This window comes from Sinocyclocheilus grahami, unplaced genomic scaffold (genome assembly GCF_001515645.1).
Source record: "Sinocyclocheilus grahami isolate Dianchi unplaced genomic scaffold, SAMN03320097.WGS_v1.1 scaffold215.1, whole genome shotgun sequence".
NCBI classification, from domain to species: domain Eukaryota; kingdom Metazoa; phylum Chordata; class Actinopteri; order Cypriniformes; family Cyprinidae; genus Sinocyclocheilus; species Sinocyclocheilus grahami.
The window spans coordinates 85,154-109,074 of record NW_015505394.1 but is presented as its reverse complement, the minus strand read 5'-3'; the positions used below and the strand labels follow the sequence as shown (position 1 = coordinate 109,074).

Below are 23,921 nucleotides of genomic sequence, written 5' to 3'. Positions count from 1 at the left end.
TGAATTTTTGATCAAATAAATGCAGGCTTGATGAGCATAAGAGACTGCTTTCAAAAACATTAAAAATAGTAATGTGTCCAAACTTTTGACCAGTACCACACAAGTACAAATATACAAACTTTAAAATAAAAAGGTTAGGAATCATATTGGTTTCATGTGCTTTTTATTGGGGGGGGGGGGGCCTCCAACCTGAGTTTTCCCTAGGGTCTCCAAATGTCTAGAACCGGCCCTGATTAAACATTACAATTTGTTACACAACTTAATAGCCTCCTGCACAAATGTTGGAGGATACTAGCGATTGCATCCCTCAACCTCCTCCACATCTATTCTTTGTAATGAAGGAAAACTTAATTTTTTTTACTGCCCAGTAGGGAGAGCTTTATGCTACACTCTAAATTAAAAGTGCTTCAATGGTTCTTTGCAGCTCTATAGGTACAGCAAGAACAACTTGTAACTGTGTAGCTGTGGTTCTACTTTTTTTTTTTTTTTTTACAGATTGTTGAATATCAAATTAAACACGTCATTTTGTGAAAGCAGAACTTTTAAGAACTAGTGTTTTATTAATAACAATATTTATTTATAAGAAATATATTTCAGTATTTAGCGTTTTAATTTATAGTTAAATTACTTTAATATAGTAATAGTCACTTATTAAATGAAATAGTTTTAAACTATCTGCGGGCCCTTTGGAAATTTGCTGAGGCCCCCTAATGGGCATGGTTGCCAAGTCTGTGGTTTTCCCGTGGGTTAAAAACATACTGCATTAGTTTTAACTGAAATGCTTGTATTGAATTATTTTATATTCAGTGATAAAAACAATTGTGGTAGATGTTAAGTTTTGAGAAGAACTGGTAGGGAGGCTTTGAGCTTCTTAATAAAAACAGACTGTGTTTATAATTACTACTATAGTGTTTATTTTTAGTTGAAATTGTGTATAATGCATTACAGTGACTGTAAAATATGTATTTTATGTATGGGAGAGGCATATTTTGAGTTTTGATATTTGGACTACGGTCATTGGGCTAGTTTTTTTTTTTTTTAAGAAGACCTGGCAACTCTGGCCCCGGGCCCCACTTCTGTATACAGTTCTTGAATTGGTTGTATGTTACTTTGGAGATGAAAAAAAAGTCTTGGTTAGATTACAGAATCTTCCAAACAGTGTTGGGAATCCAATATCCACTGTAGAAAATCTATGAAGAAAATAACAGAATCTAGCATGTTATATAATTTAATGTATGTTTTATGAGTTTTTTTTTTTTAGAAATCATGAGGAGGTAAATGACACTGATAATCAGTAACCTGTAGCGTGCATATGACTTAATGATAGCCTTGATCAGATAATGACTTCATAAGTGCCTGTGATTGCTTTTGTGTAAATGAACGGACGTCTATAAATCAGCAGTTGGGCCTAAATATATTGACACAGAGACACACTGCTAATGCCTACAGACATTCTGTACATACTCTGCCAAACTGGGGCATTGAAATTCATCAGCTTTCAAATCAGAGGGTTGGATTTTTAGGGCATGACAGCTTTTTTAAGGAGCTCAGTAACATTTCAGGTCACAGTGACTTTCCAGTGTTGGCTTGATTAGCATTGGCTTGTCATTCAGTTCACACAATTTGGATATACAAACACGATGGTCTCTTTTAAGAGTTTGTCAGCTTTGCTAAGATGATATATGTATACTATACTAATCTAAGGTAATTAAAGAAGAAAACACACTTTATTTAGTTGCATAACCAGAACATTTAAGTTCAACATTTGAATATGACACATTTGAATGGAGAATTTGAAGCTTTCAAACAGTAGTTATCTGCTGCTGAAAGAAATCTCTCTTTTTCACTCAGAGATGCACGTTGAGTAAATAAAACTTGGACCTTCCCTTGTGGATTCCAGGACTTCACTATTTATTTGTGACATGTGTTGTGCAAGTGTGTGCATCTGTGTGAAGGTTACTGCAGGTAGCTTAGGGCTTGCCAAATAAGGAGTGATTTGTTGTTCCTGACTAATCTATGGACTCTGAGATTGCGCAACATCACAGGGGACTGACAGTACAGCTAGAGCAAGACAGGAAACGAAAGAAAGCAACAGCGTGAAAAAACAGCATAATGCCAAAATCAGCTTAGCATAAATTAGGCCGGTGGACTAACCTGAGGATACAGGAAGAGAGGAGTAGCACAAAACAAGAAGTTACTTCGAGTCTGAAGTGTACAGTAGTGCGAACACATGAGGGCAGGGATTCGCTTGCCAATTTGTGGTTGAGTGAAGATCGAAACCCATTCAGAAAACTGACAAACGCACTGTGTAAGAGAAGAAAAGTACTGAGCACAGTGGTGTAGAGATGCTCAGGAGAGAGAGCGGGAGCGCATAGACTGAGGAGGACAGCGGGGCCCCCTGAGGAGGATAGTGGATCATTATGGGAGTCAAACTCAGGGCTTGTATAGCCATTGTCTTCATCCTCCTTTTGCTTGGCTCCATGTGGCTACGTAAGTTTTGCCAAGTCTTTCTGAATTTTCCTTTAACAGACTGAATGTAATATTTGGTTAATTAGGCCAGTTTTTTTCTGACACACCAAAGCTACTGTATTTTGCTGTGGGGTCAGGTTAATATATATTTATTTATTTATTACATTTTTTGGGGAGGTACTGCTTTATTATTTTCGTTTTAATGAAGCTTGAAATTCAATCAATCACAGCAATATCTGTCTAGGTGATATTGAGTTACATTTGTCCAGCCTTATACAGTTACTTGGTCTTGGCTGTCACAGTAGAGGAAATAAACATGTAAAGATGCTAAACAGACATTTTACCTGAATTCACATCTTAAATGGATTTTATAATGGAGTTCATGAGAGTAGTATTGGTGACTGAATCTTATTCATGAACAAATATTGAATGCTTCTTTTGTGGGAGTCAAACTCAGGGCTTGTATAGCCATTGTCTTCATCCTCCTTTTGCTTGGCTCCATGTGGCTACGTAAGTTTTGCCAAGTCTTTCTGAATTTTCCTTTAACAGACTGAATGTAATATTTGGTTAATTAGGCCAGTTTTTTTCTGACACACCAAAGCTACTGTATTTTGCTGTGGGGTCAGGTTAATATATATTTATTTATTTATTACATTTTTTGGGGAGGTACTGCTTTATTATTTTCGTTTTAATGAAGCTTGAAATTCAATCAATCACAGCAATATCTGTCTAGGTGATATTGAGTTACATTTGTCCAGCCTTATACAGTTACTTGGTCTTGGCTGTCACAGTAGAGGAAATAAACATGTAAAGATGCTAAACAGACATTTTACCTGAATTCACATCTTAAATGGATTTTATAATGGAGTTCATGAGAGTAGTATTGGTGACTGAATCTTATTCATGAACAAATATTGAATGCTTTTGAAGACAGAATTTCAATGATTTAGTGTACGATTCATTCCTAATTCTCGAGTTCATCTCACTGGCTCAATAAAGTAAATAATACATGTTTGAAATTACATGAGAATGAATAAACAATGACATAATTTGTGTTTATTTTGGAGGTAACTACTTGTTTAATATTCAGAGAAATATACTGGATAACTTTACCTCACTCAAGTCAGTTATGCAGTTCACAGATCTTCTGGACAAGTTTATGTGAGAGCCTAATCAATTTATGAGACTGGCTTTGAGTATTTTCAACTACTTTATGAAACTATGATTTAATTATGTGATTCAACTACTATACTGTATATGACATTTCCTTATCTCTTTATATTTAAAATGATTTATTCTCTCATTACTCATCCTGTGTCTCTCATTGTAGATGGGAACCTGGAGGACCACTGGAATACTTGCCCAAAGGTTTCTAGTGTAAAAAACAAGGTAAGAGAACATGAAATAACTTGAGGCTTAATAGGTCATTTTCAATCTATGCAGCAGCCGCAGAGCTTCAGTCGTGCCTGCTAACAGGAGCTTTGCACATTCATTTTATGGCATCACCCTCCTCAGAAATCTGTCCTTACATCACTTTTCCATCTGTTGTCGTTTCCTCAGGTTCTGTCTTTGGTTAGAGTTAATAGTTCAGATGACGATGTGGCTCCACTGAGGGTATGTCCTGGCATGAGGTTTCAAGTTGCCGATTTGCTGGCTCACCTGCAGGCAGCACCAGTCTCAACCAATGATGTGCTTCTAAAGCCATACCTGGCAAGCTGGGATGAGCTTATCAAGTAAGTTAATGCACATAATTGCATCTCATCATATAGCAGGCTAAATATGCCACATTCTATAATTAGCCTAATATGAGCAAGAGTGCAGCATGATCGCGAGTGTGATATTACATTTATTACTTCAAACAACAAGAAATTAATATTGAGTAACCTATTATTTTAGACACATTATTGCAGGTTAAGTGTATTTCGTTCCAACAACAAATATATTTCCAGTTGAAGGCAAAGCGAGAATGAACCGTTGTGCATCTCAGTGCAACACACTGTTGCGTTTCATTCTAGAATGAACCAGTGATGTCGAACGAATCGGTTAATTGAATGAATCAATAATGACTCACTCAAAAGACAGTAGCTGCATCCCAAATGATGCACTATACACTATGCACTTACACACTATGTATTTATGCACCATGTACTCAACCATGTAGAGTGTGAGTTATATAAGGTTATTTTGTCATTCATAATCAGAGTCTGATAGCCGCTCCCCCTTTGCTATGTAAATAAAGCTGCGACCGTTGAGTGCATGAAGTGTCCTACATTCCACTCTTAGTTTTTTTTGGTTATTTAAGTGCATCATCGGGGAATTTAAAGTGCACTGTTTCTTTTTTGAATTTTCAGTGTGAACGCACTACTCACACTATTTATACTACAAAACGTCATAGAATAGTGCACAAGTACACGATTTGGGATGCACCCAGGCTGCGTTCCACTTCACTTTTAGACACACACTTGCTAACTTCCCTAAGCACTTCCCCTTGGGGGAATCCCCGCTGCCATTTTGAAGTCCGTTCCACTTCGTGAAGTGAACGAGAGAAGTTTATATGGACAGACCCTCGACCCCTTGATTTTGACCAAGGGAGCGAGTCTGATTCATATGCACACTTCAGGCCGCTCCATAGACCACAATGCAACACGATTGTGATGTCATCACAGCTCGCATTTAATTTATCCCCACCCCAAACAACTCTATAATATATAAATGATTTTGTTTTAACATTTATAAGAGCCCAAGCATACCTATATACATATAAAATGCTGCACCAAACAAATTCGTAAGCAATTTTTAAACAATAAACCAACTCCATAGCTGATTCTAAGTGATCAAGGGCTTAGGACGTTCCAGTTCAGCCCATTCCAAGTGTTCCGCAGAAGTGAGCGCTTATGCAGCGTAATCAATGACATACATCTGAGTAAACGAGACGGAGGGAAGTTTGCGAGTGAAGGGCATAAAAAATTAACTGGAATGCAGCCCTAGTCACTTGTCTCGACCTACTGGCATATCGTGTAACTTGCAGAAAGAGTTACTAGCTATGTAGGTCTACTTTTCGCATACAGTTTTATGAATGCTGTGAATTCGGACATTCTATTCAGCCTATTATATAGTAGGGAAATAGGCATATTCGGATGCAGGGGCTGTAAAATCCTCACCAATAATGCAGAGACTGAATGTTTGTTTTGAACATGCAAACACAGACAACCAGACTGAAAAGACAGTGAAAAGTCCAAGTCTCCAAGTGTTCCGCAGAAGTGAGCGCTTATGCAGCGTAATCAATGACATACATCTGAGTAAACGAGACGGAGGGAAGTTTGCGAGTGAAGGGCATAAAAAATTAACTGGAACGCAGCCCTAGTCACTTGTCTCGACCTACTGGCATATCGTGTAACTTGCAGAAAGAGTTACTAGCTATGTAGGTCTACTTTTCGCATACAGTTTTATGAATGCTGTGAATTCGGACATTCTATTCAGCCTAGTATATAGTAGGGAAATAGGCATATTCGGATGCAGGGGCTGTAAAATCCTCACCAATAATGCAGAGACTGAATGTTTGTTTTGAACATGCAAACACAGACAACCAGACTGAAAAGACAGTGAAAAGTCCAAGTCTCACTCACTCTCACTCTCACTCTCTCTCTCTCTCTCTCTCTCTCTCTCTCTCTCTCTCTCTCGCGATAGATAGATAGATAGATATGGGTAGAAACAGACACATTCATTATATCTCCTTTTTTCTGTGCATTTAAGGTTTTTGGAAGCCCTGGGGCCAATGGTGGGTTTAATTTCACAAGAAATTGAATCAAAAACCGCCATCATTCGTGACCTGGCCCAAAAAGCGGAGAAAGAGGCAGAGAAAATAGTGAAAGACAGAAAAAGAAAGCCTCAGCCAAGCGACCCATTCTTAATGATATCTCATAACAGATCTTTGAACTACTCTGAAATGAATCACAGACTTTCATTTGGTTACACTTCTATTCGGTCTATGATTAAATGGGAGCTGGAGAATGGTTTGGTGGACTTCCACAAGCAGACAAACTCAGGCTGCAGGACTCTGTTGCGCTTGCATCGTGCTCTGCTCTGGCTGCAAAACTTCCTGCAGGAACTGGGGAAGGATGGAAGTGAAGAAGAGCGTCTACGAAGCCCTTCTGACCTCTGCAAAGAAACTTACCAGCACACACTGGCCCACCATCACAACTGGTGGGTAAGGAAAGCAGCGGAACTGGCCTTTCTTGCTATGCCTGAACGACCTTATTTCTACCAGTTGGTGTGTGTGGAAACGCAGTCAGAAGCTGCTGTGGTGCTGAACAGGGTAGTGAGAGCAATAGAAGAAGTGTATGAGAGAAATGAAGTCGCTCTACAAGAGCACGGCATGCTGGATCTACCCTGAGTGTAGAAAGAGGGAGGAAAAATCACAGGAAATATGAGTGGGACCAGCCTAAAGAACAAGGCACTAAATTATAAGACTAGGCTTTGAACCCTTATGAGAAAAGAATGAAGACACTGCTGGATAAATACAAGGCTTATTTATTCATTCTTACTGATGTACTCAAAGTTTCACTTTCTTAAAGAATTAGTGACCACTTTCATGAGTTAAACTGTTAGTGAAAAAGGTTGGCAAGTAAGAAAAAAATGAAAAAGCAAACATCTCACTATCAAAGATAACAGATTTGTTGTTAAAACAACTAAATATGCTGTATACCATTGGTGCTTGTTGTCTCTTTTCCTGGTATTGGAGAAAGCCATGCATTGATTCTTGTGACGATATTTACAATGCAATGCAATGCAGCAATGCAGACTCAGCAAAAGGGACAGACTAGTCCGAAGTCCTGGTTCAACAGAAGAACTTTTTTACAATCCATATGTTTATCAAAAGCAGTTTTATAACGGTGTGACTGATACCTAATGATTGTTCTGGGGATGTTCTCTTACAGGCACAACTACATTCATTTTGGCATGACAAACTGGATAGCAATGTGTTTACAGAACTCCTTTTACGGAAACCACTCAAGGTGGCTAAAAGTGGCTCTATATGAAGAGCACAGAGGGGTATGGCTAAATTCTAATTTGAAACAATTTTGAACAGTAAATTTGAAAATGTACTGAAATGTATTGTCTAAAACCTTAATAATAATTTTAAAATAGTTATTTTTAATGCTACTACCATAAACTACACAAACATACGCAATTGGGGTAAGAAAGATACAAAGATATAGCTTTTAGATCTTGTATCTTAGGGTACCAGTGACAACTTTTTTGTGGGTGTATTGTATTCATTCAAATGACATATGATATCAAAATGGTTATTGTTATGTCACATATGCATATTATTCCAGGAAACTAAAACTAATGCAAATAAAGCAAGGTTCTCAAATCAGGTGCTCAGGTCGAAATCATGTGCCTGAAAGGGCACCTTAGCGTTAGAGAAACTGGAGAAACCTAACCATTTTTACCTTGAGAACTGAATTCTGGAAATGATAATGCAGATTATGCTGATGAAGAGGAGACAGTGTATTTTTGGTAATTTTATTAAGTTTGTTATTTCAATATATCAGATTATGAACGTGTTTATATAATTAAACTTAACTAGTCAATATAATTTCAGGCTCTCGTTATTCATCAAACATTTGAGCAGTTTGCACAAGGTCCAGTGCTATATAAGCACTGAGCCATATCAAATGAACTGTAGTTTGTTCTGTGATGTTGTTGAGGTGTGGGCTTGCTCTCACAACCCACTCTGTTCAAGCACATCTAAACCACAGCATTTACTGTATATGCTTATTCATATACTTTATATACATTAGGGAAATGACTTGTCACCTTGTTTTCAAAAGCTGTCGAGTTCTGTTGGTTAATATGCTCACAGGAGACTTATTTAAAGCTTTCCATGTATTGTCAATGTTAAATCTGTAGTTTTATGAAACATATGATACATTTTGGCATTTTAAAGGCTACAAAGAGATCCAGACTATTAAAGTGACAATGATTTATTAAATTCTTGGCCTGAATTATTGTGACCTCCTTGTATTTTATAATAAGCACTGCAGAGCTTAAAGGAACACTCCACTATTTTTGAAAATAGGCTCATTTTCCAACTCCCCTAGAGTTAAACAGTTGAGTTTTACCGTTTTCGAATCTATTCAGCCGGTCAGGCTGCAGGCGCAATGATATTGCGCAGCGACTGAAAATAGGCTTATTGAAAGTTACCTAGCTGGGGACTATTTTCCGGCGCTGAGTAATATCATTGCGTGTGCTGCACCCATGGTACGGCAGTAAAGTTCCTTGATTATTACGCCGGAATGAGAGTATAGTTCCTAGCCATATCGGCCTAGAAAATCGCAACTTTTCATTTTCCGTCGGGCTTAGTACACGATGTAACTACAGAAGTCAAGTTTTAAATAGGAAAAATATAGAAACTCTTTGGTCATTTTTGAGCAAGATTGGACATATAACGAGTATTTCTGTGCCAAATACAGTCCTTCAGTTTTGGAAAGTTTTTTTCGAGTATGACCCTGTATGACGTCATAAAGGGCGGAATTCCTTGTATGGGCACTTCTCCCGGACAAGCGCCAGTACGGCAGTAAAGTTCCTTGATTATTACGCCGGAATGAGAGTATAGTTCCTAGCCATATCGGCCTAGAAAATCGCAACTTTTCATTTTCCGTCGGGCTTAGTACACGATGTAACTACAGAAGTCAAGTTTTAAATAAGAAAAATATAGAAACTCTTTGGTCATTTTTGAGCAAGATTGGACATATAACGAGTATTTCTGTGCCAAATACAGTCCTTCAGTTTTGGAAAGTTTTTTTCGAGTATGACCCTGTATGACGTCATAAAGGGCGAAATTCCTTGTATGGGCACTTCTCCCGGACAAGCGCCATTTTATACAGTCTGTGAGAGCGCGCACATCAACCAGAGCAAAATTGGGGTTACTGAAGTCGTCGGCAGCACTGCACAGGACTTGCTTGAGAAGGATTTGTCATTTTGTTTTTAGACCACAAAATCAACAGTGTCATTAAAGAAGTGTGTTTTTGGTTATGAGTGAAAATTAACCAATGTTTAGCTTCCCAAAGAACCCAGTTTGTTTCTCCAGGGCAGCAAGGAGTTGTGCGAATTTGTTTGTTTGTTCCAGGCATTTCGGTGACGAATGTTTTATAAACAAATTAAATAAAATTTAAGTCAATAAACTACGTTTTTGTTCCTGTTTTACTTATGTCAATGTCACCGCTTGCAGACGATCTCAACGCAAAAGCTTTGCGTGCTCGTGACTCTTTAGCTCCGCCCACGGCACGCCTCCAGGAGCTTGACTGTTTTCAGAGAGAATGGTAAAGCTGTATCTGTCTTATATAAATCTGATCAAAACTAAAGACTCTAAAGAGATATGAAGGATGCAGTATATACTCAAAATGAACATGAGATTGGCAGAAACTGTGTGTGTTATGCCCCCTTTAATATACTTCATACATTCTCCAGCGGTTACATGCTTTTTCATAAATGATCAACAAAAATAGAAATATAGGTTCATTGAGAATATAGGATCTTTTCTATATTATATGTGATTTTAAAATACATATAGCCATTCTCATCTATATATTAATTTAAATATACTAATAAATAATACTCTTCATGATCAGCCAATCTAAAGGAAAATACAAATATAGTATGTAACTTTTCTTTATGCACCAAATGGACCCAAAATATAAATATATTGCTTTTCAGAAGATTCATGTATATGGAAACATATGCTAATGCACTAGTTCACCAGTAGAAACAGTCGGTGGCATGGGAGAGGCACAGCACAACTGTTACACTAGGGGCGCTGTTTACAAAACCATTCTCTCAAAACCTGCATGCCCCAAAAACTGAACTTATCATAGATATGTTTTTTTTTTCTCTTTGCCTTCTTGTGCACTCCAGAGTGAACTAGTGTACAGGGTCAAGTTAATGATATGTGATCTGGGGCCTGAGGTGAATGAATATTTAATTCTGTTGATTTGAAGCTTTCTCTGCCGGGTCAGATAACAACCTCACTATGCACAAACATAAAATATGCAATATACAGACACAACACAGACGCACATTTGAAAGTGATCAAATGTGAAGAAGCATTTCGTCACTCAACTAAATATTTTTCAGTAAATGAGATGACACTTAATTTATAGATATATGGATGGATGGATGGATGGATACTTTTGAGGAAATGTAGTAAAGCACCATATCCATTTAGGATTATGTAGTGAGAATAACGGATTAGGGCATTAGAGGAAGTGTACACTTGTCAGTTCTATGACTGAGTGTATACTCTTATATACTGTATGAACTCTCCACAAGACACTTCTCAGAATGGAGCATGAGGTGTAAGCTATATGCTCAGAGAGTGAGTTTAGGTGTTAAACAAAAGAGAAAGAAATGATTTTTTTAAGAGTGATTTAGAAAAATGAGAAATGAGGTGGGTGAACATGTTTTTGTTTGTTTGTTTGTTTTATTGATTTATGCAGGGTAAGGACTGGGATGGATTCACTTCTGTCTTCCTTATCAGCAGAAACATAAGCCTGCTGCTCCTGCTCTTAGAGTCTCTCTATCTCTCTCTATGGTTATGCTTAGAGTCACTTCCAACAAAACCCAAATATATAGATAATTGTGCACAAAGATTAACATAAAAGAAATCAAATCAAATAAAACACACACATGTAGGAATCCACACACACACACACACACATATCAAACACACTTTCTCTATCTAGTTTTCAGAATTTAAACTGAACCCAGGCCTGCTGTCATCCTCTAAGCCGGTGCAAATCAATACAAAACATCATATCCCCTCACCATGTGAGACAAATTGGATTACACATGCCAAAAAGAAAAGTAAAATACTGCAAAGACCTATTTTACATATAAACAAACTTAAATAGACACGCCTCATGATAAATGAAACGTGACACTTCATCATATGAAAGTACAGACTGTTCCGAAACCAACAGGAATGCAGTAATGTGAATGTATCAGTTTTCTTGTGTGTTGGTGAGAAATGCAGAGCTGACGTCATCGTGCACAGCATTATCTACATGTTGGTATATAAAATATCCTTTTCACTTATAAAGCCACAAATCAGACAGAGAAAAGGTTTCAATACCACTCTTCAGAACTGATACACACATGCAAAAATAAAATTTTAATAAATAAAAAATATATATATATATAAATTCCTAGCAGTCAGTCAAGAGATACTTCAAACACACATGAGATCATGCCACATTAATTCATAGACACCTACTTAAATTAATTAATGATACTGAGGGAAGAAAACAGCATAGTTATTAGATACTGATTTTTTTTTATATTCCTTTCCTAATATTGTTTTAATAGAATATATTATTTGCTCTGAATTGCTCTGATAGCTGAGCATGCAATTAAAATTTCAGAAAATAAATACTGTATCTCAACTCATACATGCTAACACACACACACACTGATGTACACACATAAATACACACAAAAACAACCTTGCTAACTCTCTACAACCTCACTACAGTCTCAAATGAAAAAAAAAACATTGAAGTATTACTCTATGCTCTGTCTGTGCTGAGGATTGCTGTGTCTGGCTTATGTCTCTACCTGTGCCTTCTGCGCATAATCATGCACTCTTTTAGATGTGGAGAACCTGTGTGTGTCTGTGTCTGTGTGTAAAAGAAAGGAACACACTTTCGCCTATTTAATCTCTGGAGTTGATCCTCAGTTTGAAGGAAATGCGTCCCGCAAACTTGTCTCGTTCACTGCCCTCTGGAATGTTGTTAGCATTGATTCTGCACTCCACGTTGACGTCCTCATTCATGGTGATGTTGAGGAACTTAATGGCCACTAAAGGCTGAGAGTAGTTCACCTGCAGCAGAAGAAGAGTGAGATACTGTAGGAAGATTTTGTAAGAACAAGGCTGTTTTATTAAAGGTGGCCTAATAAAAGCTGTTTTACATTATTGGAGACTTTGTTTACTACATTTCTACAATGGTAACGGTCAACTTTTTCTCTCCCTTTTCTGTGATGCCACATCCACACCATTAGGTGTCAGTATCAGCTGAGTATCATATGAGCACAACATAAAATACTGATTGCACCTTTAAAGTCAGCATGAAACGTAAAATGAGAGGGTCTTTTCTTCCATATTGTGGCATACATCTGAGTGAAACAGATTATTGGAAAAGAAAAAAAGTAGGATGGGGACGGGTTCTATCCATCAGTTGTTGATTGGATGGAGGCAGATCTGAATGCAGTCGACACGTCACCAGAGAGAAGTCTGCCATTTCAGCAGAAGATCCACTTATGACATTTTTATTAATAATTAAAATAAAAAAAATAAAAAAACATATATATATTTATTTTCTTCTTCTTTCAATTATGCATAGATAATCACAATAAGATCAATAACATGCATTTACAAAACAGATGGGCAAAATGGTCGATTTTCATTTCGCTCCGACTTATATTGTATGTGTGATTACATATGTACAGTATATTCTCTAAGTATGTGTGTGTTGTACCTGGGCTTTCTTGCCATAGTATGGGTAGTACATAAGGTTGAAGGTGCCATTAGGGGGAAAGTACACCAGTTCACCAAGTTTATCTGAATCATCCGCCTACAGAGGGAGGAAGAGTTTATGAGTTCATCTCAGCATTTAATCTGAGGGTATCAACCTGTTCTAATACCAAAAACTACTATTATTGAATTAAAGAAAATAAACAGAAAAACCATTCACTCTGTGAGATGATCTTATGCTGGAATTATCTAGCATATGATCTGACTGTATGAATAATCATTTTACCCTTCTAAAACATGTTGATTTTAAAAGTTAATAAATTTAAAAAATAATAGGTAAGTTTTTATACATTTTCCAATTTTTCTCTCACTGCAGAATGTCAAAGCTGTAATGCACATTATGAATTTTCTGCCTCTGTTAAAATGATTATTCTTCATTCTGTCTATTATTCTTACCCACTCATCAGTGCCAACTTTGTATTTCTGACAAGAAGAATGGAGGGGGAGAACAGATGAGACACACACACACACACACACACACAAAACAATACAAATCAACCACATGGAACATAAACCGAGATGATGAGCAATGGTGTAAAACAATACAGATTGAACAAAACCTGAAACGACACTGAAAACAATTATATGACAACAGTACAGAACAAAGGAGGAGGAATGATGGGTTCATGATGAGAAAGAGCAAAATATATTGACAGGGAGTGTGATGTTTAAAACAATTGGTGTGTACATTGCAATCGAAGTTAGAATTTGGACTGAGGAATGTATTTGCATGAGCTTGAATGGCGGTTGATATCCATTCAGAACCCACACAAACATACTTGATTCGGAGGGCACACACTATTGAGAAATCTCTAGGAAAGAGCAAGAAAAGCTTCTGTTCTAATGCAACATAGATCAAAGTTTGCTTAGTGTGGGGTAACTAACCTACAGTATGAGAATACAAACAAGCAACAGTGTTATTGTTAACTGAAACTATTAAAATATGTTTTGTTAATTGAAATAAATCTGAAATTATCAATATTAGATGAAAAACTTAAATAAAACTGAGAAATGTTGCCTTGACAACTAACATAAAAGTACTAAACTTTAAAGTACTAAAATGACTAAAAAACATAAATAAAAATTAAAGATACATAGAAATATTTTGAACTAATAAGCTATAACAGTTTTAACACCCGATTCACAAACGGCCAATTAATATCTGCTAAAATAAATGAGACGCTAATAGCTCAGACATTCTCATGGAATATCGAAACAGTTGAGACTGAACCTTGCATGACTGAAAGATCATTCCTGAAATACATAATTGTTACTTTAATGGTTCTCATTTCTCTCTGTTTATTTTTGCATGTGAATCAGCAGCAGATAGTCAGTCATGGCAGTTTTTCTCTGAAGCCGGCCACAGTTCTGATTACCGGCTAATTTAATCTGGTGACCTTGTTGAATAGCTCATGTAACTTTAATCTGAAATCAAGCCCTTTCTAAAAGACTGAAGGATAAGGAGAGTGAGAGTGTGGAAGACTGAGACACTTACCTTAGCACCACATGTGACATAAGGAGGCTGCCCGTCCCTAGCAGGCAACAGACCAATCACCTGCAAAAAAGAATAAACGCAGAGAAAGAAGGATTTGAGATTGAAATGAGAGGGTGAGAAAAAGAAAGCGACCCAAAGATGGAAACAAAGGGGAAGAGACAGGTCAAGTTGGGTCTCATTAGAATGCTAAAGTAACTCTGATGAATTTTTAATTAGAAACATTCAGGCCGCTGTCTCTGATTCTGTGGTTTCAGGTCAAAGACTTCACTGAATGTTAAAGACTGTGGGGATTCAATGACCAAAAATCAAACTATTTGCAAAATAAAATGCATCAATTAGATGTTCCAAAGAATTCTGTCAGGGTTTCTCAGGAATACTTGATTCTGATTGGTCAACGGCAGGATTGAGCGGTTCAATATTTTTGAGCAATAATTGTTCAACTGTAATTTGACCATTGTTTTTTTTTGTTGATATTATTGGACATGTTTCTGACACAAACATTCGCTCCACACATATATTCTATTTCACGTCTTACACGGTTGAGCTTGATGAAGATGCAGGGCTTGCCCTCATCGTAACCATAGTAACGATCTGTGATCCCAGAGCAATCCTCCAATATGGAGCGTTTGAACTGGCAGGAACGCTTGGGGAAGTTTTTCAAACTGCCACTGTCCTCCTGGATGAAGTACTGATCCGGTTTACACTCATAATTCTTCTGGGCTTGGACTGAGTCATTGTAGGCTGCATACAAGAAGCAACAGGACATGACCTTCTGTGAATGTCTTGCTAAATGGCATGCAGAATTTCAATAGCAAAATGACTGCAGCAGGTTCTGTGTAAATATGGTTGTTTGCATGGTATTTACGCGACAGGAAGTTATTGAGGGCTTGGACATATCTTTCCCATGTCTCTGTGTACTCCATGGTGTAAACGATCTCCAGCTGCTCTCCTTTAGGTCTGATCATCATCCCTGCAAAACAACAAATAAGAGAATGGGAAGACACAGAGTCTGCGAGTGTGTGTTTACATTCATTTTGCATTTAGTATGTTTGTGAGTATCAAAAATTATAATAAATAGCACAAACACTGCAATATAAGTAAATTACAATTAATAAATGTCAAAAGGTGTCTGTAAGGGGTAACATTAGAGTGTAGTTGTTATAATTAGCTTAATTTGAGAACAATGTTTCCATATGTACAGGATCAAGTCTGTGTATTACCTGGAGTTGAAAGTCTATCTTGGTATGTTGGTCTGTGGTCATCGAGTGTCTGCAGCATTACGTACATGGTGAGAGCAAATAATCCAGCCAGGAAAATGTAGAATGCCAGATAAAACAACAGGATCAGACCTACAAGGACACACACATTCAAATCCAAACTCAATATAAACTTTCCATTCTGTACTATGTCACTGGAACTCTGTTCATACTTAGCATTGAAATATAATTTTTTTTTATATAATTCTTTTTCATATCAATTTACAATGCATATTAATTAAAATTAATTAATACAGTTGCATGCAGCAATTAATGGCATTTAAGCCCCATAAACCCATATTTTTCATGACATTAAGCATTTTAGATGACAGATGGGACAAAATGTCGACTGGACTAATGGTACAACAGTTCAATTTTTTGCCACCAAGTGGCCAAGTCCCTGCAAATTTGTATTAAGCCCTTACATATATGTGACCCTGGACCACAAAACCAGTCTTAAGTCACTTGGATATATTTTTAGCAATAGCTCAAAAAACATTGTATGGCTCAAAATTATCATTAAGGATATTAATCATTAGGATATTAAGTAAAGATCAAGTTCCATGAAGATATTTTGTAAATTTCCTACTGTAAATATATCAAAACTTAATTTTTGATTAGTAATATGCATTGCTAAGAACTTCATTTGGACAACTTTAAAGGCGATTTTCTCAGTATTTTGATTTTTTTGCACTCTCAGATTCCAGATTTTCAAATAGTTGTGTCTCGGTCAAATATTGTCCTATCCTAACAAACCATACATCAATGGAAAGCTTATTTATTCAGCTTTCACATGATGCAAAATCGATTATGACTGGTTTTGTGTTCCAGGGTCACATATGTACCAAAGTTTAAGTGATAAAAATTAATAAAAGTCTAGTTCACAAAAGTATGCTTTTATTCTTGATATAAATTAAATTAGAGATATACATTTGTGTATCTAGACCCAATGACTCTGAAATGGCACTTGTGTCTGTAACATACTGTTCAGGTGTTATAAAACAAAACATGATTTCCTTCAATGTAGCTCCTGCTACACTTTATGTACTTTAATAAAAACACATGTGTTGGGAGCATTTGCAATAGGACATGCAGAATACTGTGACCATATAACTATTTATGACTATATCTTTTGCACTCTTTCACTCTCTCTTTCTCTATCTTCTGCTGATGTAACCGTGAAAAGATACAAGACTAGTAGGCCTAATCCTCTTAAATTCTCACCAGAGCTTCTCTCCTCATTCATACATTTATACATACACACTGACTGCAGCTCTGTATTACACACATTCATACTTTTACACACCAATGTCCCTTACAGGAAGTCTGGTAATCCTGTCTGGTAAATGTCTGGTCTTTGGCAAAATTGAATTACTGCAGGGCAGATGTGGGTTAAGAGGGGTAAAAAAGGGGAGGGAGGGTGACAGAAGGAGAAGAAGAGGGCAGATTAAGTCAAAGGGGAATTTACAGGGAATATATGGTTTAGAAACACCAGAGTAGCCTATGTCCCTACAGACATTCATGCAGACACCCCCAACTACTCAACTAAACCAATCATTATACTCTAGATTATTATGTCTACACAAAGAGATCTCTATACAGACTGCAGCACTAGCATAAAAGGTTGATATTTAGCATACTTAGAAGAATGACAGAATGATGCCAGGCTTTTATTTATATAATGTCAGTACAGTAATATGGTATATATAATGTGGTACAGTATGGTTATAGAAGAGCCAGTCTGAAAAGTCTAACGTTAATGATGTTAATGTACTGATTGGTAATTTCCAGCACAATATTTTTTCCCTCAGATTTTCTCAGATAGACAGAAGATAAACAAACCTAGAAACTCTACTTAGGCAGTTAACATGCTGGTTTTTCAGTGTCAAGATTTTAAACTGTAAATATACTGTAGACTGTATCAGGTCAAATTTATATTGTAGCTGCTGTAACTGGTTTTTACCGTTTTAAACACCTTTTAGCTTTTCACAATACACTTAAACAGTATGCATATTAAATATACATTAGAAAAGAATTTATAAAATTATTATAATAAGAAGAAAGATTAGCATTCAAAATGCTTCTGAAAGAAGACTTTTATGCTCAAAAGAGCGCATTAATTTGATCAGAATACAGTAAAAATATTGTAATATTTATAGTAATAGAGTAAAATATTATTACATTTAAAATGACTGTTTTCTATGTCAACTTCTAACGATTTCTGAAGGACCATGTGACACTGAAGACTGGAATAATGGCTGCTGAAAATTCAGCTTTGCCACCACAGGAATAAATTACACTGTAAATAAATTAATATGCTGATTTGAAGAAACATCTCTCATTAATGTTGTGCTGTTGAAGATTTTTGTGGAAAGCATGATAACCACAATTCTTTGATGAACATAAAGTTCAAAAGAACAGTATTTATTTGAAATAAAAAAAATTGTAACATAAATGTCTTTATTTTCACCTTTGATCAGTTTAATGCATCCTTGCTAAATAAAAAAAGTATTAATTTCTTTAAAAATAATTTTACTAACTCCAAACTTTCGAACATTAGTGTACATATAGAATTTATATTATATATTAGAAAAATATTGCTTTAAATCATAGGCTAGCATGCAGGACATTGCTGGACTTACACTCCCTAAAATGTCATGTTAATTACATGAATGCTCTCAGGTAAAAAGCAAAGATTCAGTAACTCATCCATTTGCCCCTGTAATAAGAATGCACTTCAAAACATCTTCCCCAACACGATACATAATTTAGGATTGCTATTTTGAACAGATCAGTCGCTATTGTTTCATAGAGAAAACTGAGTGCTGAATGTGTATGCCTGAGGAGAGCTCATTAAGATACAGGACACCTGAGCTTCATGCAGCGAGGCCCCTGGTGACAGTCGATCAGGTTGCTCCGGACTGAAGGGAGGAGGGATACCGGATCTCTGCCCCCTGCTCTGCTGCATCCTGGAGCTCCCCGCAGAGACAGGCTTTCACTGATCAATAACAGCAGTGCAATGTGAGGTTACTCTACAGGCTAGAATTACACAGGAGTGTGTGCTAATATGCTTGGAGACTGGAGAGAGTGAAAAAGGATGCAATGCATGCGTAAGAGAGAAAGTGAGCAAATATAAGGTAAGAATGTTGCTTAACTTGTGCAGCAAAGCCCAAATGTTCAAATCATTAAGCACTACTTAATTTCACAGCAGGGCAGCTTCAAAATAAGCACAGTCTCTCTCAGAATACCAAGTACCTGCATTATCAAACATTATTTGCTGAACTTGGTTATGGGGTTAAAACGTGGTACATCCTAATCAGCTGTGCTAGCTCTCCTCGGGATGTGTGTGTGTGTGTGTGTGTGGCGAACACTGCACATGGTGAGACTGATACTCTATCTGTGCTCTTCTGTTCCTTTATCTGTCTTTCATCATGATGAATGTCACCCTCCCTCTTTCAACCCTCTAATTTAAACGCAACCTGAAAGAGAGGAGCAGAATGTGCCACTGTGATCTGCTATTTGCATGTTCACATTCATTAATACAGACATGAACTCCACAGGCAATCACTTTAGATCTCCACACATCCTGTCCTAAATCCATCAAACCTACCAGGCCACCATACTATCAAACACTTCAGAGGAACTCATACCTGTGATGTAGACAAAGGGAGCAGTCTGTCCACTGTTATCTCTGAATATCAATTTCCTGTTTTGTACTGGGTGCACATAAATATAGCCACAGCCCATAACTATATACTTATTTCTTATTACTCACAGTCATTCATGGCTTAACTGAAACCCATGCTTTCAGAAGACTTCATATAAATATTACTGTAATATTGTTGCAGTGTTTACAATGCCAATTGTTTAGTACCTTGGAAATGAATTTCATAGTGGAAGGATAAAAAGTAAAATTAACTAATAATTTCAGTTCAAGCCAATATTTAATGTCCACATATTTATTTATGAGGCATGCAGCTGTATAGTAAATGGGACAATATACATTTGAACAAGAATTCTGTGACTAAATACAACAAGAGGATCTTAAAATCCAGTATATCGCCCAGCTAGAACCAAGTTTCCCAAGCGGGATTTGAGAGCTGCTGAAAAAATCATAAAAATCGATAGATTTCTTTTATTTGTATCATTTACTTATTTGATTGGGATTTATTTTAAAAATTAAATTTAGTTTTGTTATTTGACATATTTTTATTTAATTTTACGTATTTTAATTTCACAAAGAAAAGTGCAGCATTTTGGGAAATATAAAAAGGACAACTTTTTCATTTATATTTGTCTTAAATCTCATTTTGTAAAAAAAATCGTTAGAAAATTGTATCATGAAATCAGTATCATCAATATCGCATTATGAGTTGAGTGAATCTTTACATTCCTAAGATTATATATTTTATTTGTTTACTTGCATGTCATGTCACCAACATCAGAAAACAGTGAACATGCAAATATGTTGTTAAATTGAAAAATTGACTTAAAATCTCATGGAGTACTTCATATAAACACTTTATGTCAAAGGGCTGAAAAAAAAAGTTTGGGAATCTTCTGAAGAGGGGATGCCACACAGTGGTAAACATGGCCTTGTCCCAACTTTTTTGAGATGTGTTGATGCCATGAAATTTAAAATCAACTTATTTTTCCCTTGCAATGATACATTTTCTCAGTTTAAACATTTGATATGTCATCTGTTGTATTCTGAATAAAATATTGAAATTTGAAACTTCCACATCACATTCTGTTTTTATTCACAATTTGTACAGTGTCCCAACTTTTTTGGAATCTGGTTTGTAGAATGTCCAGAATTTTTCTAGGTGGTCCATTTACAGGAAGCCTTGTATTTCTTTGAACGGAGTATTAAGATCTTCTGCAGTATGAGTTATAAATCTCAGGAGTGGTTTAGAGATTAAATTCTGGCCTGTGCAAGAGTGATGTTTAACAACAAGATTGAACAGTCTCTATATGACTCTCCAGAGGGCTGACGTCAGATCAGCTTGAAGTGCTTTTATCTGATATTATTGGCCCCTCTGTGCCCAGGGGTCCTGAAAGCAACCCTGGATATGTTTCGATAAGAGACACAGCTGTATGAATGCAGCTGCAGCTTTCACCGTCCTCCATAGGTCACTATAAAGCTCCAGTAATGAGGATGTACTTTGTTAAAGAATCTAAGCATACCCAGGTTCACTCTGGTTTGGGCACAGACAAAAATAGACTAATTAAGGAGTCTTAGAGAGCACGCTGGCTTAACTAGGCAGCTAGTCCTCAGAGCATCACACACACACACACACATTCTCAATGAGGTGATACACACTTAGCTCCCTAGAGCAAAATGTGCTGGTACATGGAAGTCTTGAGGGCCGTGATCTAGCATTTCTCTCTCTCTCTCTCTCCCTCTTTCTCTCTCTCTCTCTCTGTCACACACATACACACACACACGCACACTCTCTCTCTCTGTCTAACTATTCCATAGCATTGACAGCTGAGTGCAGTTTTAATGCCATCACACCCTGATTAAAAGACACATTCAGTTCCACAATTAATCTACGGCTATTGAAAAGGATACATCTTCCACATAATAGCCTCACCAAGGCAACCAATGAGCCTATTAGTAAAGGATTACATCTTACACTAATTCACAAACCCCCTCGCGCACACTCAAAATGGCCCTCGGCTAGATTAAATCATCTCAATGTCACTGCAAAAGACAATTTGTAACACTATGCACTGGGCTAAAGGTGTTTTGTTGTTCAATTCTACTGTTAGAAAGATCTTTCACAATTATAAAGGCAGATTTCTTTGGGGTTTAAACAGGTTAAACCAAATGGCAGAATGTAAAAATGTTCACTGCACTGTATAAAAAGAAAGGCAACTGATGTTGTTACAAACAACAAGTGATGGCATTTCGGTGACTTTATTGGGTTTTGTTTTTTTTGACAGTTCCTAGATGTTATTCAATGATATGTTAATATATCAACCTATTTGGACTATTAAAATAAGTTTGCTGTGATAAAATGGACAGATAACGATACACAGATGGCACACTGGGGCTTATAGCAGATCAAAATTGGCCTCTAGCAGCTGTCGGGGTAGCTCAGGGTAACACACATGACACTTAATTATTTTGAGCAAGGAAATTTTAGAATGCCCCTTTCCCCAGTAATTAAAAAAAGCAATTCATTATATTAACAAAAACATAAGTATTTTTACAACTATATTTTACAACACATTGTTAATCTTTAAAATAACATCAATACAATAATTCATTCGTTGTACTTCTTAAAACATTTTAACATTTCACAGAAAAATACAATTCTACTTTTTTACCGTATAATAAGGTATAAACATATATTTACTGCAGCACTTCTACATTCTTTTGCAGTTAAAATAATTGCTGTTCTTTACAGAAAGTGGTGCAGGGAATACTGATGTGTGCAAGCCTCTATTCAGACATTCTGCTTGAAGCGCATTGTGTCGACGCATCACATTTCTCCACACAATAATCAGTGAGAACCTGATTACCTGGATCTGTCAGTAGACCTCAAAATTCGCAATTTGCTCAAGATAAACACATTCTAAGGTTAATGTATTAAGTTTTAAAGCTTCGTAAACACGCGGCAAAGAAAAGGAAACGCATGTGACGCATACAGCCCGGTGGCAAAAGCACTAACGAGTTTCAGCACCTAGGACAGCGACCCGCCTCTTCAGTGAACTTCTCTGCACTAATAGAGTGAGACTCGCTGTGATAACGACTGCACCTCACTACTTATTATAACTGCACAATTTTGCGACACACTAATTAGCATTTGTGCATGCGTGTAATCTTGTCGATTGTGTGCAAGACTTACCCCAACTGCTCGCGGTCCTACCGCAGAATTCTCGAGTCCTCGGGTTCCAGAAGAACTCCTTCCATGCGTTCTTCTTATCATCCTTTGCCATTTTCCTGAACGAAATAAATGTGCACTCACAGAGTCAACGCCTCGGGGCTAGCACTCTCTTTGAGAGTAATAAACAGCTATTCAACCCTTGAATGGTGTGGAGAAAGGGTTAAAACGATCTTTAAGGTCTCAATAGAAAGCTTTTTTAAATAATAACAAGGCACTCTGCCGAAACCTGAGGACTTAAGCCAGGACTGAATGAGAGCAGACCTCGCTCTCTCTGTAACGCCCGGCGTTCTGCCCACCCACAATTGCAGTGCGCATTCCGCAGAGAGAGAGAGAGAGAGAGAGAGAGAGAGAGAGAGAGAGAGAGGGGGCCGGGGGAGAGAGAGAGAGAGAGAGAGAGAGAGAGAGAGAGAGAGAGAGAGAGCGCGCACTAATGTGCCGATACTGCAGTGGAACAAGCTCTGCCTGCTGAATGAATGCAATCTTTTAGTTCAAACAGCTCTAAATTAAAATGAATTTATTTAAATGGTATTTGCTATCTTCCCTGCAAGCACGGGGGCATTAATAGTTAATATGGCTATATTGTCAATGTTATTGATTACTTTCATAACTTGTGTTATGATGTCAGGAATCACTTAATATAGATTACATTTTTTAAATGATAGCACATTAACGGCAACTTGACATTTTATGTTCAGTCACTTTAAATAATTCGATTTAATTGATTTAATTATGCTCAGTATTTAACTATTAATTAAATGTTTAAAACATTAAGAAAATTCTACTTTTTTAAAAAGTTCTACAAACATTCTGATTTGACAGTGCAGAATTAAGCTTATTAAGGAAAACAATAATATAAAACCACTGACAAGAGCCCAAGCAATCTTTTTATCTAAATAACCATATACTTTATATTTCTGATGCTCTGGACAGCAAACAATTAAGCATAAATTCAGCACTTCAGAAGTCCGGCTGTTAAAGAGCCTAACTTCTTAAACTTCCACTCAGCACTCGAATAATCTGTAGATGTTTCAGTGACTGGCAGTACTTGATAAATCTGTCACATCACAATAGTCAAATAACATCTGTAATGATGTTCAAGTCCGATGCAGGTCAGAGCCAACACTAGCCTATACAAAGGACATGCAGAAAGAGAGAATTTGTACAGGAGCTGCATCTATGACACAGGACATCAGTGAATAACAAATCAGTCA

The 23,921-nt window shown here is 36.8% G+C and overlaps 2 protein-coding genes across 4 annotated transcripts; one reads left to right on the top strand and one right to left on the bottom strand.

Annotated features, from left to right (window-relative positions):
- The first annotated feature begins 2,057 nt into the window (after positions 1 to 2,057).
- On the top strand, positions 2,058 to 7,097 carry LOC107596106 (ceramide-1-phosphate transfer protein-like). Of its 2 annotated transcripts, none has more exons than XM_016286724.1 (4): positions 2,058 to 2,490; positions 3,800 to 3,858; positions 4,030 to 4,202; positions 6,223 to 7,097. In XM_016286724.1, exons 1-4 carry the CDS (start codon positions 2,421 to 2,423, stop codon positions 6,860 to 6,862), a joined length of 942 nt encoding a protein of 313 aa, XP_016142210.1. In that variant the 5' UTR covers positions 2,058 to 2,420; the 3' UTR covers positions 6,863 to 7,097. The 2 variants fall into 2 exon arrangements, with proteins under 2 accessions (XP_016142210.1, XP_016142211.1); XM_016286725.1 differs by lacking the exon at positions 2,058 to 2,490 and adding an exon at positions 2,914 to 2,979.
- Positions 7,098 to 9,903: 2,806 nt separating this feature from the next.
- Positions 9,904 to 23,017, bottom strand: LOC107596104 (sodium/potassium-transporting ATPase subunit beta-2-like). Of its 2 annotated transcripts, XM_016286722.1 has the most exons (8): positions 22,672 to 23,017; positions 15,779 to 15,907; positions 15,424 to 15,528; positions 15,094 to 15,299; positions 14,559 to 14,618; positions 13,460 to 13,486; positions 13,008 to 13,103; positions 9,904 to 12,352 (listed from the first exon to the last, which is right to left on the bottom strand). In XM_016286722.1, exons 1-8 carry the CDS (start codon positions 22,760 to 22,762, stop codon positions 12,185 to 12,187), a joined length of 882 nt encoding a protein of 293 aa, XP_016142208.1. In that variant the 5' UTR covers positions 22,763 to 23,017; the 3' UTR covers positions 9,904 to 12,184. The 2 variants fall into 2 exon arrangements, with proteins under 2 accessions (XP_016142208.1, XP_016142209.1); XM_016286723.1 differs by lacking the exon at positions 13,460 to 13,486.
- Positions 23,018 to 23,921: the final 904 nt, after the last annotated feature.

Bases quoted from the DNA above. Each gene is read 5' to 3' on its own strand.
- LOC107596106 (XM_016286724.1), top strand. From the start codon at position 2,421: ATGGGAGTCAAACTCAGGGCTTGTATAGCCATTGTCTTCATCCTCCTT. The intron at 2,491-3,799 runs GTAAGTTTTGCC...CTCTCATTGTAG, and splicing joins GCTTGGCTCCATGTGGCTAC to ATGGGAACCTGGAGGACCAC. The intron at 4,203-6,222 runs GTAAGTTAATGC...TGTGCATTTAAG, and splicing joins AGCTGGGATGAGCTTATCAA to GTTTTTGGAAGCCCTGGGGC.
- LOC107596104 (XM_016286722.1), bottom strand. From the start codon at position 22,762: ATGGCAAAGGATGATAAGAAGAACGCATGGAAGGAGTTCTTCTGGAAC. The intron at 15,300-15,423 runs GTAAATACCATG...TCTTGTATGCAG, and splicing joins CCTCAATAACTTCCTGTCGC to CCTACAATGACTCAGTCCAA. The intron at 13,487-14,558 runs GTAAGTGTCTCA...TCTTCTTGTCAG, and splicing joins ATGTCACATGTGGTGCTAAG to AAATACAAAGTTGGCACTGA.